Genomic DNA, 16,740 nt, shown 5'->3' on the forward strand with positions numbered 1-16,740 from the left:
GAAGGGTTTATTTCTGGGTTGAGAAGAGTGTGTCATCTCTGTTTGGTGCTGTTACATTTATTATTCTTAAAAGAGCACGTATTTACCATGGTATAGTTGCATTCGCAAGCGCGTCGCGGTCGAGTCATGGAAGTTCGCCACCTCCGATATCTCCTCGATAGCGAATTCAGATAAAAATTTGGAAGTCGGCCCTGTCACTTAAAGCTTCTTATTCTACTTTCAAGGCGCACGCGAGCTCCAAGGGCTTCTCTTAGTACATATCCACTGTTATACATGTCATTACACCGTCGGCTCCTAAAATATTTCCAGAATGGTGCACAAACGGATCATGCGTTGACAGCACCTCTGATTGACTGCACCTCAACCTCTCCCCAGCTCGCGATACCTTCCTTTAACGACCTCATCGCACTTCTCGAGATCTCGAATTCAGGTTTGTGCATTTTCATGAACGCGGCACGCTGCATCACAACCACAAGTTCCTCTCCTTCCTCTTCGCCGGTGTGGACGCCATCACCCTGACTGGTGTTTCCTCCTTCGCTTCCAGACACGTGGCTGACTCGCTGTTCGCTCTCGGTGGACGTTGACCGCTCGTTCTTCTTGCGTTTCATTTCTGTCAGCACAGTCGTGGCACTGATATCTCGTCGCACTCGTTCTCGGGGGTTGTAAGGATAGAGGTCGTCAACATCAACGCTGTCCGTGACCACCACGGCACACGGCCGACCTCCCATCGTCACCGACTCGTCAAAATATTCCGTCAACACCACTTTGTTCACCTCCGACGTGATTCCGTTGCTATCTGTCGAAAGCAGTCGGTAATTCCAGATCGACGTCCCATCATCCACCGTGTCGTAGTCCTCACGAACTGTTGTATGTCCCAAGGCTTCGGAGATCGTGATCTCCATGTTCAGCATGAAGTATTTGATGGCTTCGAACACCTGCTTGATCGATTGGACTCCAGTAAAATGGAAAAACTCGAATCTCTCGCAACAAAAGTTGCCCTGAGCGTCTTCATATCGATGGTCCATCAGCTGCGGTTTCATCAGATCCAGATGCTGACTGCGAGCCACCACATACTGGAAGCCTCTAGTGATCATACCAGTCTTCGCATTTAGCAGCAGTTGGCGCCGCCCCCACCACTCTTTAGGCAAGTGAATATGTCTGCACAACGGACTTCCAGTCTGCCTCTCCTACTCAGACACCACCAGCATATAAAAACACATCACTGTGAGTAAACCCATTTCTTTAACGTTAAAAATGCATGAAAAGTGTGAATTCTTATTCTTACCTCCATCCCAGCCAACATGGACCGAGCGCCAGCCACCGCCAATTGCTGGCCATGTATAATATCTCGGAGGGAGTTATTCGCCCCCACGACGTCCAGAAGTTGGGCTCGCGCGCTGCGGGGACGAGCCTGGAGACGCGCCAGCTTGTTCTGAAGAACCTCCAGCTGCGCCTTGACCTTCTTCACCTCCTCCTGCCGCACCAAGTACGAAGGTTTGCGTCGCTTAGCTCCGCCGCGTCGCCCCGTCATTTATTATATGGAAATTTGAAAATGGCTTAATCACCCAAGTGAAAAATTGGGTTATTTACAGTGACAATGCGCATTTTGACGTTAGGTCGTTAGGGTTCCGCGCAACGTGAAATTCTCGTAGATTTAAAGATATTGTAAATCGAGGATGCCAGTATGTCACTGCACGAAGCCGACTCAAGCCACACTTGTCAGACCATCGCTACGAAGACGAGAACGGGTATGGTTTCTGCGAACGGTTCGAGCTCTTCCACTTCAAAGGAGTAAAGTCTCTAAAACAAGTATTTGGAACTGTTTAGTTCTTCGTGAATGGGTAACATGGAAAACAGCATACCGGTATCCGAAAGATTGGGGCCCACGAGGATTACGACACCGAGGACGGAGCGTCAACTAACGAAGCTAAGCTGACAATCCCCGTTTGTTGTCGGGAATCGGCGATGGAGTAACAACCGGGATGAAATACCGGTAACATCACGCTCGTGGAGTATTTCGATCAACGCAACGAGTTTGAAGGTCGGCCCTGTGTTGTCATGATCACTGAGCAGCTAGTCGTGTCGATGCGGCGTGCAACATTTTTAAAAATCCACTACCCCAGTTTGAGGTGCCGGCCTCCACAATCGACTCACTTCACGAGGATGCTTCGAGTTGGGGCGATGCCATGGTGCAAACAATTCGAGGATTTATCTAGGTGAGACTGCACATTAGAGAACTTTGTCCGTCATAACTGACAAGATACCGTGATGCCTCTCCTTGTCGCTTGATCTCGATGGGGTGGTTAAGCAGCAGAAGAAGTCTCCGAACCCAGTCTGGAGGCAAAGAAGTGCAAACGGTCGAGTTCGAGTCAACGTCGGCGGACTGGAGCATGCGTTACCCTCGGGCCTGGCAGGGCCTCGACTATCAAGCCGATGTGTACAACGCCACCGAGGCATTGACGATCGCGCTGTCACTTTTTTCAGTGGTGGGTGGGTAGAGAGCGCTGTTGTTCATTGATGCCAATGATGTCGTTCAGAGTATGATTTTGCCAATAAGTTTGGAAGTGCTTGGTTGCATTATACGATACCGCATGTTTCCAATGTACGGACACCCCGTGAGAGAACAAGACACACCATCATAATCAATCAATCACCCAACCGATGTTGTGGGCTATTGTCGAGACCGGGAGGACGCTCTCGTTGTTCTGGTGGGCACGGGGTCTGTGCCGAGAAAGCTCCCTGAGCGAGCATGGGCCTGGCTCGGTATTCTGGCTCGGTATTCTGGCTCTGAAACGATGGTGGCTGGTTTAGTGTTTCGGACAAGCGAACGAGCAAGACACACCCACTCACACGATTACGCGGCAAGCCCAGCATCAAAGCATTCCTGCGCCACTTTGAAACTAGGCAAGAAAGGTCAACTAGAGCACCATACACAGCAGCCCCCTCCATCTACCGAGTGTCCACACGCTCAGTGACGGTGTGATCGGAAAAAATGATGCGATCGTCCCGTTGGCCAACAATTGAAGCCAATTTCGCCAGAGACGACAACACCAGGAGTTCAACGACGACAAGATACACAAGTTCAAGACCACAGTATTTCCAACATCCGCATGACGACGTCGCGGTGGATACACATGGGCCCCTCCAGGCACCACTGCCAGTGCGGGTTGCGGCTCCTTCCAAGCACAAGGGTATGTTGAACCCAGTTCCCAACAAGTCTCCGTCAGAGCTCGCTGTCAACATGGATGTCCCTGGCCAGTATGCTGCAAAATTACTGACCGCAGAGGGAAAAGGTGATACAGAGCTGCGCCGACAGCGTAGTCGGACAAGCATGCAGCGATACAGGAAAAAGATCGAGGACCATGCGATCGCTTTAGAGCGTGACGTCAGAAAGCTACGAGGAGAAACCCAAACGCTTCAGCTCCAGTGCCAGACGCTCTCTTCCGGTGTTCCCACAGGAACGACTGCCTTGTCGGTGGTGGCAGAATACTTTCGCCTGTTCCGCTACGGCTTGAAAGGATCCGCCCTAATGAACGACCCCGACAACAGCACGAAAGTGGCCCCGAACACCAATGTTTCTACCGTACAACGCGACTTCCTGCATGCAGCGACATCGCCGGATGTGATTGGCGAGACGGGGTTTGGCGTTGAGAGCCTCATCGAGGACTACCGACACCTTGCTCTCTACCTGCCAGACTCGGATACCCAACTCGTGCGACTCGATACCGGCCCCGAAGACTCGCTCACCGCCACCACTACAGTTGGAATCACCATCACGGCCAACACGCTGCACTTCGCGTTCCCTCATCTCGTCCACAATGGAGACCGAGATCAGTGGTCACCGCTTGCTGTCAAGTTGCTCGACCAGCGGTTTGTGCTGCGAGGCTTGATCCATTTCAAGTGGGACAGCATAACAAGCCGCGTGAAGCTTGTGCAGTCAAAAGCGGACCTTTTGACTCCGATGCTGCACTTACTGGGCGACTTGGAGACCGTCTCTCGCGTGTTCGACAACGCACTTGTCACTCCAGAATGCAAGCTTGCTCAGTAGGCAAGTCTTAAATACTGCAACAGAAGTCAGTCTGTTAACCAGTACAGTAACACGTATAATACCGGCTAAAGAGAATCGCCATCATTCCGAAACGTTGTGCCAGAAGCTCAAGGCTGTCCGAAATGCCAGCGAAGAAGCGCAAGTCGACGAACCAAGTGCGGAGGGAGGAGGCAGAGGCGCTTAGGGAGCAGATTCGGGAGCTGCAGGACCAGGTGCAAGAGCTCAACGCTCGGGCGGAGGCGGCGGCAATGACTCCGAGTGACCATTTGCATCTGCTGCGGCGCTCGCTGCGCACGAAGAATGCACTGCAAGAGTTAATTCACGACCAAAAACTGGTCCTGGCCGGCGCTCAATCCGAGTTCATAGACTATCAGGTGCACCACCAACGCTTGGCAGCCTTATACTATACTCTTAAGCTGATCTGACATGGTATCCGTTATTTCCTTGTTGGTTATCCAGGAGGGACAGGTTATGAATCCTCTGTACTCGTACGTTCACCTGCCAAAGTGCTGGGTGACACGCAGGCAGCTGCTGGTGGATATGAAAGACGACAAGCTCAATTCGGCGCTCCCATACGTCCTCGCGCGCTCGCAGCACCTCAATCTACTAACCAAACACAGCTCGGAAAATCGCTACGAAGATGCTGCGGGTGCCTTTTGCTGCGAACGATTCGAAGTGAACCAGTTGGTGGGAGTCAAGTCTCTGAGGGAAGTGTACAATGCAGCCAAGTTCTTCTTGACGAATGTGGAGATTAGTACGACGGAGGCGCTGGGCCAAATCACTGTGCGGGAAGACTACGACACGATCGGAGAGGACGAGTCGATCGGCAGCTTTCGTCTGATTTCCGCTCGTCCGACTGGAATTGTGACAGAGTCGAACAAGGTGCTGTACGACAAATTTTACGAACACCATGAGCTGATTGGAGGACGGCCATGCGCTGTCATGGTCACCGACAGCGTCGACGAGGACGAGTTGCATCCGTACAATCCCAAGACACGAGTTCGGCTGGACGTGAGCGCCACACTCGTCATGACGGAAGTGAGGAGGAACAGACCGGGGTGTACAAAACGCCACGAGCAGCAACCCGTTGAAGGAAGTGGGGCCGAAGTTGACCAGGCTCTCAAAACGGACGTTGACGAGGAGTCGATGATCTTGATCCGGTGCGCATCTTTCATGAAAGTCCGTCGGCCAGAATTCGACGTGCCCACTGAGACACTGAGCGCTGTTGGTGATGGCTCAGCGGGCTGGGTCAAGGTGATGCTGCAGACGATTCGCGAGTTTGTCTGTGCGTTGTAATAAACCACTTCATACGAAAGACTCACGCTCGTGGCTCGTGGAAACCTGTGTAGGTTTACTGACATGTATTGGAGATTCACGGAGAGGAAAACAAAGTAACAGTCTGTGAACAAACGAGTTGGCAAGTGTGCATGCATTTAAGAACAACACAACGATTTAGTGTCGATCATCCCACCATTACGTTTGGCCACCGGGAAAATCGTTCACACATATCGACCATCGCGGTTTTCGGCACTTCAAAGTGTAATGTGTTTCTCGTACTGAATAGCTCATGCGCAAAGTCAAAAGCCGCACATTTGTAGTGGATGATTTGACACGAAGAAGAAGCATCACATTGTAGGCTCTGTTGTGTACATACACTACGTGTAGAAGTGCGCAAATACATTTTCAGTGGAGAATTTGCTCATTGTTTGCTCGCATGATAATGCCAGGCTTATAGCGAGTTTACAACGCACGGGCATGAATAATCGCGCGAATACTTTGCAGCATGAGGTCAGGCCATTTTGCGATATAGTCATACAGCTCAAGTAGCTCACTGTCCGCCATTTCCGACTCTGTGGGGCGCACCTTAAGAAAAGTAGCGCGACGCATCACCACCACTAATTCTTCGTCATCCTCGCTGCTGTCTTGACGTGCAGCGCTACACTGTGTGAGCTCTGGTGCCGGCCTAGTCTTCCCGGATTTCTTGTCGCGCCAAACTGGTGCCAGTGCTACAGCAGCAGTGATGTCTCGCCGAACACAGTTGGCTGAATCGTACGGATACAAATCATCTTCATCCACACTGTCCATGACAGCCAACGCGCACGGCGAGCTCGTAAACGCGTTGTGATCTTCAAAAAGCTGCGCGAATGAGACGGTAATAGCTTCAGTAGTCACGCCACTATCGCAGTTCGAGATCAATCGGTGATTTGAAATGTGGGCGCCGTCATTCAGGCTATCGTAGTCTTCTCGAACCGTAATATCGCCCAGTGCCTCGGAAACACTGATCTCCATATTGAACATGAAGACCGTAAGAGCGTCATAGACTTGCTTGAGCGACTGGACACCGCAAAAGTGGACTACGTCGAAGCGATGGCACGTGAAGTTTCCGTGTGCATCCTCGAATCGATCTTCAGAGAAGTAATTCTTTGTCATGTCTAAGCTGCCGGATCGCTCCGTTAAGTAGCTGTAACACTGCATAAACTTCGCGTTCTTCATGCCAGTGAGTACCTCGCGTCGTTCACTGCACTTCTTGGGCAAAACCACGCGCGTATGCATCGGGTTTTCGTGCTGGTCTCGGAGGTGGTTGGAGAGCACGGATTGGGTGCAAGCCACTGTGAGCTGCTGTGTCCTCACTGCACTTTTGAGCACTTGATTCTTCGTGGTTGCCTGCCGGAGCTTGAAATTATAGCTGCCAGTCGCTTCTTGGAGGGCCTCCAGTTCTTTGCGTAAAGCTTGCACCTTCTCCTGCAGAACACGAGCTTCTTCCTTACGAACCACGTACGTGAACTCTCTCTTCTTGGCATGAGATTTGTGCGCCTTCTTGGGTTTTGGACTAGAAATATCGTGACGGGCAACCATCACTGAAGTTTCAGCCTGAGGTCCTCACTATTCGCTTTGCTGTAATACGTTGTCTGCTCCAGGACCTTGATCCAGCTATCCACGAGTCTACTGAATGAAGACTGTGGCTGGATCATCTCTACAGTTTTGTCGAATGTTGGGAGTAATCATCATCAACGCAGCATAGTTTACTCCTTTGTGGCTCGCTTAACGCGGTTTGGATTTGATTTCGTGACAAACAAGGGTCGTATTGCTTGCCAACTGCAGGAGATCTTTTGCATTAAGCCGTTGTTTGCAGCTGCTATAAGCATCAGGCGGGAAAGAGCTGTCTTTCAGATATCTCATCTTCAGCCGATGGGGGTTAGACTCTCGACCATGGTGCGGTGCATCGTTTCGCCCCACCGATCCATGTTATCCCGCATCTCCTCCCAATTGTCAGTTGACACGTGGAAGGAGGGCCGGTGCAGTTGTGAAAACACCCACCGAGTAAGTACAACAACACTTTCTTCTTCTGCCACTTGCTGTCCCCGCAAGGTACCCCCAATAGCCGCCACCTTGCGTGTGTATGAAGTTAGCTCTAGAATAGCGTTAATATCGCGTCTGACACGCACGTTCGGCCGGTAGGGATGCCTTTCGTCCTCATCCACGAAATCTGCAACAATAAGCCCTCGCCCCCTTTCGTGGCCTGGTTCTTCGTCTCGCTCAAAAAACTGCGAGAAGAGCACTGTATTCGACTCCATGAGCAAGCCGTTAATCGTCGTTGAAACCAACCGGTTTTGGGTTACGCCTTTGTCGCCGCTGTCGTCATCCTCGCGGATCGTAATGTGGCCCAGTTTTTCAGAAATGCTGATCTCGATGTTGCAAAAGTATTGAACCAGCATGTCGAATACCTGCTTCACGCTCCCCACGCCATGAAACTGGATTCTCGTGAATCTCGTCGAACAAAAGTCGCCATTTGACAGCTCATATCGGTGATCTTCACACATCGGCTTGCACGGGTCCACATTAGGTCGCCGTTGACGCAAAAAGTGGCCCGCATCGTCCAACTTCATCGGTTTCAACGCCAGCAACGTATCCCGTCTCGAATCTCCATCTCGACCCAAATGGATAAATCTTTGCAATGGGCTCCCCGCTTGAATTGTCTTCACAACATCACAATGTCACCGCAAAATTATCAGCAAATCTACAACAACAAAACCGGAAAATAAAAACTTACACATAGTGCGTACTCCGACATAATCCCTTGGATGTTGGCGAACTCGAGTTGTTGACTCTGTACTGCATCACGTAGCACTTTGCTTGCAATGACTCGGTCCTTGTCGTTCTGTCCTGGCCTGCCAAAAGACGCCAGTGCCTGTTTCTGAAGCTCCTCCATCCTGGCATGAAGAACATTCAGTTCCGTCTGCAGCCTCTCCTTCTCTTCTTTACGAATGCTGTGCGTGGATTTGCGGTATTTGCGCTTGGTAGTGCGTTTCTCCTTTTGTGGCTCGGATTCTGCAGTGCCGCTGTCATTTTCAGACTCAAAATCGGGGTTTTCTCGTTTACGTGCTCTAATGATAGCACCATGGTGGGCGATAGAGGATTCCTCGACTGGGTTTTTCATGGACCTTTTCAGGGATAAAAGCGTGTGCGCAGACCCATCGTCCACGCTCGCTGTGGGGCTGGTACGGGGTGAATTGGACGTCGGAGACACGCGAGGACCAAGCAACAGCGACGTGTAGTACCGATCGTCCCGGATCTCCTCGCGAGACGTGTTGAACGCCATGTGAGTAGCACCGCTTGACCACCAAGAAACTAATTGCGAAATGAGACAGGTAAAGAACCCAGTTGACAATGGAGGGTTAAATTTGTGGCTTTAACCAATAAAGCCCAATGAAATTGCAAGTGGATGGGTGCTGAAAGCGGTAACGAAAACTCAATGACTCGACGAACTAAAGTGTCCATCACCGTGCCACGTAGGCGAATAGTGGGGGGACGGGTCCAGGCTCTCCATAATGGTATTGTGCATGTTTTGGCTCCAGCGGTCCATGGTCTCCCGCAACTCGTACCATCCGTCTTTCTGGACAGGGAAGTTTGGGTGTCGAAGTCGAGAATGCGACCATCGTGTGAGCACCACCACCTTTTCTTCCTGCGCGATGCCGAATCTGTTCTTGTGAAGGTGCCGAGTGTACGACCGTACTTCCATCACAGTGTTCACGTCTTTTCGAATTCGTTCGGCTGATCGATAAGGATGTCGCTCGTCTTCATCTACGAACTCGGCAACGATCAGGCCGTAGCCATCTTGGTCGTTGGGTCTTGCTGCAGTGTACTCGGAGAATACGACGGTGTTGGATTCCATGTGAAGACCCTTGCCAGTTAAGGATACTAAGCGATTTTGAGTGATGCCTTCTTCGCCGTTGTCGTCATCTTCGCGAACTGTGAGATGACCCATTTTTTCCGACACACTGATTTCGATGTTGCACAGGTAATATACCACCAGGTCAAAAATCTGTTTGACACTTCGAGCAGGCTCGAATTGGGATGTTGCGAAGCGAACAGCCCAGTAGTCTCCTTCGTCGTTTTCAAACCGGTAGTCTTCTGACATGGATTTCAGCGGGTTTAAGTGTGAGAGTCGTCGACGAAAGAATGCATGAGCATCCTGCAGCTTCATTGCCTTCATTGATTGCAGCGTTTCTCTCCTGGAAAGTTCATCTTTGCCTAAGACAATCCTCCTCTGTATAGGACTTCCAGCTTGAATATTCTGTGCACCGTGTCAGAACATAATATAGATCAGCGTTTGTCTGCATGCACCCCAGTCACGGCACACGTACACATGCTGCATAGCCCGTCATGGCCGACTGAATCTCCACAAATGCCTCCTGGTGTTTCTTCACAGCATTGTGCAATACGTTCGAGTACAGCCGCCTCTCTTCTCCGTTCTTGTCGCCACGACTTGGTGCAAACGCTCGGCGCTGCAGCTCAGCCATTTGGGCCTGCAATTCAACCAGCTCCACACGAAGATGGTCGATCTCCTCCTGCAGTGGCAATGGACCCACAAAAAAGCATAAACATGAGAACCAAGATACACCTGAGTCGACCACCTCAACAAAACTGCAACTTGTTTCACCGTTCGTACCTTTCGGATCGTGTGTGTGGCCTTACGATATCCTCTCTTGTTCTTGCGTTTGACAACTGCTGCGACCTCCCCCTCTGCGGTGCGCTGCTCACTGCAGCTCCTCCCTCTCGTCACCTTCCGCTTGCTACGACGCAGGACCACGGCTTCGGGAGAGCTCCCGTATTGAGCATCTCTCATCGTCTTCGTCCGAGGCAGGTCTGGAACTGCCAGGGTGCTCCGCTTTCCTTGTGGATGGGCCAATGTCGCAGTAACTGGAGCAGTACCGGTACATGCATTGGCGGCGCGCAGCAGCGGCAGGAAACCTCTTGCGTACGCCGAGTGCCAATTGTCGGGCTTAGTGGGAGAGGTGCAGGCCGACGACTGGTCAGCGTCTGTGTGTGGTGAATGAGGCTCCATTGATGCGGCGTACTCCGACGTGGTCCCTGGTGTGAAGGAACGCCAAGCAGGGCAAGTTGACGACTGCGTAGGAATGACGCGTTTCGGCCGATTGCGCTGCGACTTTTGTCAAATGATGGTACCATGCCATTCGTCAAAATAGTACCATCATTTGGCAAATGCCCGTGAGACGGGCAAGTTAAACACTTTGTTGGGTAATCGGTACAATGTGAAGTACTTGTTGACTCGAGATTCATAGCATTGGAGCACGAAAAGGAAGCACGAACGCTGCCAGTATTCGAGCTAGCGACGCGTTTGATCGTAACTTACTTGAAGTAGTTTGCCTACCGACTTCACCTGAGCTGCTGCCAACCACCAAGAGGGAACACCGAGCGGTGGTCGTTTACGCGCCACTTCGATTGCTTATTCACTCGCGCGGCACGCCACGATCGAAGTGCAGGTCTTCGGACAACGTCCGTTGCATGGTCTTGCCAAAGAGATCCATTCGGTCGCGAAGCTCGTACCATTCTTTGAGCCCCATGGAGAAATGAGGGCGATGCAGCTTGTTCTGCACCCACTTAGTGAGCACGACCATTCTTTCATCTTGGGTTCCCGAACATTCTCGAATTTCCATGACAACAACAATATCCTTGCGAACACGGTCCGTCTGGTACGGATACTTCTCGTCCTCATCGACATAGTCCATCACAATGACCCCCAAGTCGCTCTCTCCGTGGATGCTGTTCTGCTCGTCATCGCGTTCATAGAATTGCGAAAACGTGATCGAGTTCGACTCCACCTTGTACCCGTTACAAGTCGTGGACACCAAACGGTTCTGTGTGATGCTCTTGCCGCCGTTGTCTTCGTCTTCGCGGACGGTAATGTGACCCATTTTCTCGGAGATGCTGATCTCCAGGTTGCAATAGTAGAAGAGCAGCAGGTCATAGATCTGCTTCACGTTGCGGGCGTCACGCAACTGTGTTACCGACAAGCGCTCGGAGAAAAAATCGCCGTTGTCCAATTCGAAGCGGCGGCCTTCATCAATATTTTTTCGCAGATTGTTTCTTGGCCTACGTAGCTGCAAGAAGTGTTCGGCCTTTGAGAGTTTGGGGGCCTTCAAGCCTCGTAGCAATGTTCGTCGAGACTCGAGATCTCTCTTCAACAACATGGAGTCGTGCAACGGAGAACCAGCTTGCGCGTTCTGTAGAAGCACAGTTGTTAGTGTAAGTCCTGCAAAATACGCGTGAATCCACACACTACACGAACGTACACATATTGAAAACTCCGACATGATGGACGCGAGCTCACCGAACTTCTGCTGGTTCACCTGGACGTCATCTCGCAAGCCTCGCCCGACATGAATACTTCTCGTCGTGTCTCGGTCCATTTTGCCCATGGCTGCCATCGCCTGCTGCTTCAAGCTCACCAACTGAGCGTTGAGCTCCTCCATTTCCTTCACCAGCCGCTCCTTCTCTTCCTTCACATCAGGCAAGCCACTCCGTCAACACGACGCCTCACCGCAAGAAACACAACCCCACATCGTATGGGTACCTTTCGAACCGCGTGAGTTGACTTTCGCTGCTTCCGCTGGCGACGGGACTTGATATCAACTTCCGACTTGGTACTTCTCTTCGCCCCAGCGTCGTCGCCCACCCCCAGCCCCAAAACTTCATCGAGTCCAACGGGGCTGGTCGCTGCGTGTCTCTTCCCCAACACAACCGGCGCTGGCTCCTCCACTCTGTTCGTGATGGTCTCTACCCGCAGTCGCTCGTCCTGCGTGGCAGGCACTCCCCGTCGCCGATCCATTGCTCCCAAGGCACTGACCCGCGCGTGATCAGCGCCGACTGCAGGTCTTCCTTGAAGCGCGCAATCAAAAGTGCGCGATTACGGGCATGCGTTTACGCTAAGTACGAATAGGGCCGACTGTCGAAACATGTCGCTTGGATTTTGCTGACTATCAAAAAGGTCAACTCCTGAGTTGCAGTGCTTGCTGAACAATTCTCATGTTTTCCACTTCACGTTGTAGGGTGCAGACTCTCGAGCAGTGTTTGATGCAGGAGAAGCCCCCAGCTGTCCATGGAGTGTCGGAGTTCTCGCCACCCTTCGACGGCCATTGGGAACTGGGGGCGGTGCAGAGTGTTCTGCACCCACCTGGTCATCACGACGACCATTTCCTCCTTTTCGAGCTCCCCGTGCATAGTTTCCTTCGGACGGTTGTACGCCCGCACTTCGATCACGCCGTTCACGTCCTTGCGAACCCGCTTGTCGGACTGGTACGGATAGCGCTCGTCGACGTCGACAAACTCGGACACGACGAGTCCGTACCCGCGGTCGGCGCACGGAATGTCGTCGCGCTCGCAGAACTCCGAGAACATGATGGTGTTGGACTCCATCTGCATGCTTCGATCGGTCGTAGTGGAGACCAAACGGTTTTGCGTGATGCCGTCGGTGGTGCTGTCGTCGTCATTCTCGCGGACGGTCACGAGAGTGTCGAGCTTCTCCGAGACGCTGATCTCCATATTGCTAAAGTAGAAAATCACCAAGTCGAACACTTGCTTCACGCTCTGGGCACCCTCGAACTGCAGGATGGAGAAGCGAGCCGAGCAGAACCCGCCATTATTCGTTTCGAAGCGCTGGTCCTCGGTAAGAGACTTGCACGGATCCAGCTTCGAGCGACGAATCTTCAAATATTGCTCGGCATTCCTGAGTTTCCTCTCTTTCATGGCTTGCAGCGTCTCACAGCGCGACTTGGAGTCCCTCTTCAAGACCATCTTCTCTTGCAACGGCGTCCCAGCTTGGATGTTCTGTTCAAGGCAGCGTGCGCATGCGTCAGCAACCCGTTCTTCTCAACTCCAGCAGCAATCCACTCGTGCTACACGGCACCCATACGTACGCACAGCGTGTAGTCCGACATGATCGAGAGCGTCTTGCAAAACTTCTGCATGTGTCCTTGAACAGCTTCTTGTAGAGTTTGACGACGCGATTTACGCACCAATGTGTCCACGGGGAAGGTCGGGTCCATCGCTCGCTTCTTGAGCGCTCCCATCTCCTTCTGCAAAATCTCCATCTCTTTGAGCAACCGCTCTTTCTCCTCCTGTCCAACCAAAGCAACCATCAGCAACACAGCCACCACTACCACCACTTGATAATTTGCCACCTTTCTGATGGTGTGCGTTCCCTTGCGGTGCTTCCTCTTCGGGTATTTGCGTTTTGGTCGTGCAGTCTCCTCCGACTCGGTGCCCGTGTCGCCTTGACCCGGTGCTCGCTCTCCATCTTCCTCTGCTACTGACGGCTCATCCGTTGCGAGGCCTTCATGGCATGGCTCGTGTCTTGGGGCGATGATGGACGACCAAGAGCGCGTTGGCGTCGCACTGTCGCTCAACGGCGACGAGGTCGTGGACGACGTGGCGGACGACGCCATTCCGCCGCGGGGGGACGTGCCGTCGCGCTGCCTCATCGGCATCTGTGGCCAGGTGGTCAATGCAACCCCGTTTTTGTGTGGACTATCCATCTTGGGACACCGATCGGGTAGGTAGCAGCCATGCAGCATTGGACTTCAACGCCACCAGTACATGTATTACGACTAACGTGTTGAGTTTCACCTGACTACGGATGTCCTCGCAGATTCTCAGATATCGTGCGGTGCAAGGCTCTGCCCCATAAATCCATGTTGTCTCGGAGCTCGTACCATCCGTCCGTGCACACGGGGAACTTGGGGTAGTGCATTCGGTTCTGCACCCAGCGACTCAGGACGACCACCGACTTGTGCGACGGAGGACCGCCAGCTACGCTCCTCGGGCGCTGCGGCACGAACTCGCGGATTTCCAGCACGGCGTTCACATCGCGTCGCACGCGTTGGCTTGGAACGTACGGGTGACGGTCGTCCTCGTCCACGAAATCGGCGACGATAAGCCCGTAGCTGCTGGCACCTCGGCCGTGAGTGCTGCGGTCGTAGTACTGCGAGAACATGACCGTATTCGACTCCATCTTCACATCCTTGTGAGTGATCGACACCAGCCGGTTCTGCACGATGCCTTTGTCGTCTCCTCCGTCGTCTTCGCGGATCGTGATGTGGCCAATTTTCTCGGAAATACTGATCTCGATGTTGCAGAAGTAGAAGAGCAAGAGGTCGAAGACTTGCTTGACGCTCTGTGCATCTTCGAACTGCGTCACCGTGAAGCGAGTCGAGCAAAAGTCTCCATTCTCTGCTTCATAGCGGCGCTCCTCTCCCATCGTGTTGCACGGGTCCAGATTAGGTCGACGCAGGTGCATGAAGCGCTGTGCCTTCTCCATCTTCCTGGGTTTGATAGCGGCCAAGGTATCGTGTCGAGACTGCTCGTCGTTCTTCAAGTGGATAAAGTCTTGCAGCGGACTTCCAGATTGAATACTCTGCAGAAACAACGCAGCATTAGCAACACACTCGCACGAATTGGCCAACGCCAGAAACTCACGCATAAAGTGTACTCCGACATGATGGAGGACAGCTGGCTGAAAACTTGCTGGCGCTCTTGGACACCTTCCCGTAAGACCCTCCCAGTCTCATATTTCCTCTTCATCGTCTCCTCGCTCCCGTCAATTGGCACTCCGACATCACCCCGCAAGCCTGCAATCTGGGCCTTCAGCATGTCGACCTCCTTCAGCAACATCTCCTTCTCTTCCTGCGCCAGTGTCCATAGTCAACACACACCTCAACTACTACCACCATTCACTTTACAACGTCGCACCTTTCGAATCGTATGCGTAGCCTTCCGATACTTTCTCTTGCGCTTGGGCGTCTTCCGCTGCGTCTCCACCGTACCAAGAACATCATTCCCTTCAACCCCCCTCTTCTTGCTCATAACCTGCTCTCCGTCACCCCGACAGAAGCCTTTACACGGATCCACATTCATCGCTCTGCTCTTCTGCGTCACGTTGTTCGCCCCCATGAGCGCCACCCACGGCTGCGTCGGGTCCACGATATCAGCAACGGTGGAGGAAGAAGAGGAGGAGGACAATGGCGACGAAGAAGCGCTGGCGCTGTAGACCGTCGAAGCTCGCAGCAAGGCCGGACTGGGCATCCCTCCGAGCGACAGGAACGACGTCTCCGATTGTGGGAAGCTCGGCGTCATCTGGGAGCTGTTGTCACTGGCTGTGATTGCTGGATGACGCGCCGCTGGACGCTGCCGCCCCGCGGTGCCACGAGCGAAGTCGTTCATGGCGCTGTTGTCAGCGTCTGACCAAATGTCCGAATGCCAGTAATCAGACCCCGTCATCATGGGTGTGTCACAAATACGAAAGAGTGACGATGGTCGCGACTGGCGAGTCGGCAAGTTAACTTTTATCTTCCCAAACTCGAGTCGGTGTCAATAGACTTGCAGGAATTTTTGCCCCGCGTGGCAATAGTTACAGGTACAGTAACTATTGCCACACTCTCGAACCTCGCTTTGACGTGTCAATACACGCGGAGGATTTTTTGCCCACTTTCGGATTTTGCTGTATTAATTGGCTCGGGAATCTCAAAGTGGGCAACTTATCCTCGACTCGAGGATCAGTTGCCCACTTTGAGCTTTTCCGAGCCATTTAAACAGCAACGACGAGGATCGGCCTTTCCGAGGCATTATTATGTCATCAACGTGGAGGACGGAGGTCGGGCCACGTCCGTTTTTCCTAGCACGTCAAAATTTCTGGAAAAGATGTCTGAGACGCGAGAACTGCACGACGCGCACCACGATCGACGCCATCGTCCACGCCCAGCCCAGCCAAGACGAGTCCAAGTCAGGTAAACCCTGTCGGTGGACCCCCATGCGTTTCGTGGTGGAAAATGCTGGTCTTAGCGTCACGGAAACCCAATCGCTCAAGGACATCGCAAGGATAATGGGGGTGTATTTGGCCGCATGGAGCAGGACATATTGGGTAGACTACAAACTGCAGTTGTAGACTACTGGTTTTCTCGCAACGAAGCTGCACCTCAGAAGCTCATTGATTTGCTCGACGGCGCAGAGACCTCAGTAGATATCGCTATGTTTATCTTGACGCATCCGGAACTGACCGACGCTATCATCCGTGCCTCCCAGCGTGTCACGGTTCGTGTTCTCGTTGATCGGGCACAAGTCACCGAGAAAAGCTCAGCAATGATAAAAAAACTGGTTGAAAACGGGGTCAACGTATATCACGCAGGCCCCAGACTCATGCACTGGAAGGTAGCGATTTATCGATGGAACCGTGTTGACGATGGGAAGCTGCAATTGGAGTGGGGGGGGAATGACGATGAATTGGGAACATACTGTTGTATTGCGTGGTCCTATTGTTGGAGCACACGCCGTTGAGTTTGACGAACACATGTGGTCTGTTGCCGTGCAAAACAACTGGCAAGTTGAGATAGATAGCC

General features: G+C 52.6%; 8 protein-coding genes across 8 annotated transcripts; 1 reads left to right on the top strand and 7 right to left on the bottom strand.

Annotated features, from left to right (window-relative positions):
- Positions 1-326: 326 nt before the first annotated feature.
- Positions 327-1,531, bottom strand: KRP23_14025 (uncharacterized protein; the record flags this gene model as incomplete). Its single annotated transcript, XM_067884807.1, has 2 exons — positions 327-1,187; positions 1,286-1,531. 2 exons carry the CDS (start codon positions 1,529-1,531, stop codon positions 327-329), a joined length of 1,107 nt encoding a protein of 368 aa, XP_067738184.1.
- A 2,639-nt stretch (positions 1,532-4,170) lies between these two features.
- KRP23_14026 (uncharacterized protein) lies at positions 4,171-5,344 on the top strand (the record flags this gene model as incomplete). The annotated part of the gene is made up of 2 exons (XM_067884808.1): positions 4,171-4,422; positions 4,508-5,344. 2 exons carry the CDS (start codon positions 4,171-4,173, stop codon positions 5,342-5,344), a joined length of 1,089 nt encoding a protein of 362 aa, XP_067738185.1.
- A 444-nt stretch (positions 5,345-5,788) lies between these two features.
- KRP23_14027 (uncharacterized protein) lies at positions 5,789-6,904 on the bottom strand (the record flags this gene model as incomplete). The annotated part of the gene is made up of 1 exon (XM_067884809.1): positions 5,789-6,904. The coding sequence occupies one exon, from the start codon at positions 6,902-6,904 to the stop codon at positions 5,789-5,791; it is 1,116 nt and encodes a 371-aa protein (XP_067738186.1).
- Positions 6,905-7,230: 326 nt separating this feature from the next.
- KRP23_14028 (uncharacterized protein) lies at positions 7,231-8,648 on the bottom strand (the record flags this gene model as incomplete). The annotated part of the gene is made up of 2 exons (XM_067884810.1): positions 7,231-8,025; positions 8,100-8,648. The coding sequence occupies 2 exons, from the start codon at positions 8,646-8,648 to the stop codon at positions 7,231-7,233; spliced, it is 1,344 nt and encodes a 447-aa protein (XP_067738187.1).
- Positions 8,649-8,798: 150 nt separating this feature from the next.
- Positions 8,799-10,175, bottom strand: KRP23_14029 (uncharacterized protein; the record flags this gene model as incomplete). The annotated part of the gene is made up of 3 exons (XM_067884811.1): positions 8,799-9,623; positions 9,694-9,897; positions 9,999-10,175. 3 exons carry the CDS (start codon positions 10,173-10,175, stop codon positions 8,799-8,801), a joined length of 1,206 nt encoding a protein of 401 aa, XP_067738188.1.
- A 625-nt stretch (positions 10,176-10,800) lies between these two features.
- KRP23_14030 (uncharacterized protein) lies at positions 10,801-12,179 on the bottom strand (the record flags this gene model as incomplete). The annotated part of the gene is made up of 3 exons (XM_067884814.1): positions 10,801-11,574; positions 11,644-11,850; positions 11,925-12,179. The coding sequence occupies 3 exons, from the start codon at positions 12,177-12,179 to the stop codon at positions 10,801-10,803; spliced, it is 1,236 nt and encodes a 411-aa protein (XP_067738189.1).
- A 209-nt stretch (positions 12,180-12,388) lies between these two features.
- KRP23_14031 (uncharacterized protein) lies at positions 12,389-13,836 on the bottom strand (the record flags this gene model as incomplete). Its single annotated transcript, XM_067884815.1, has 3 exons — positions 12,389-13,177; positions 13,267-13,467; positions 13,531-13,836. The coding sequence occupies 3 exons, from the start codon at positions 13,834-13,836 to the stop codon at positions 12,389-12,391; spliced, it is 1,296 nt and encodes a 431-aa protein (XP_067738190.1).
- Positions 13,837-13,979: 143 nt separating this feature from the next.
- KRP23_14032 (uncharacterized protein) lies at positions 13,980-15,628 on the bottom strand (the record flags this gene model as incomplete). The annotated part of the gene is made up of 3 exons (XM_067884816.1): positions 13,980-14,762; positions 14,825-15,031; positions 15,098-15,628. The coding sequence occupies 3 exons, from the start codon at positions 15,626-15,628 to the stop codon at positions 13,980-13,982; spliced, it is 1,521 nt and encodes a 506-aa protein (XP_067738191.1).
- Positions 15,629-16,740: the final 1,112 nt, after the last annotated feature.

This window comes from Phytophthora ramorum (genome assembly GCF_020800215.1).
Source record: "Phytophthora ramorum isolate Pr-102 chromosome Unknown Phyram_PR-102_s0019, whole genome shotgun sequence".
Classification (NCBI taxonomy): Eukaryota; Oomycota; class Peronosporomycetes; order Peronosporales; family Peronosporaceae; genus Phytophthora; species Phytophthora ramorum.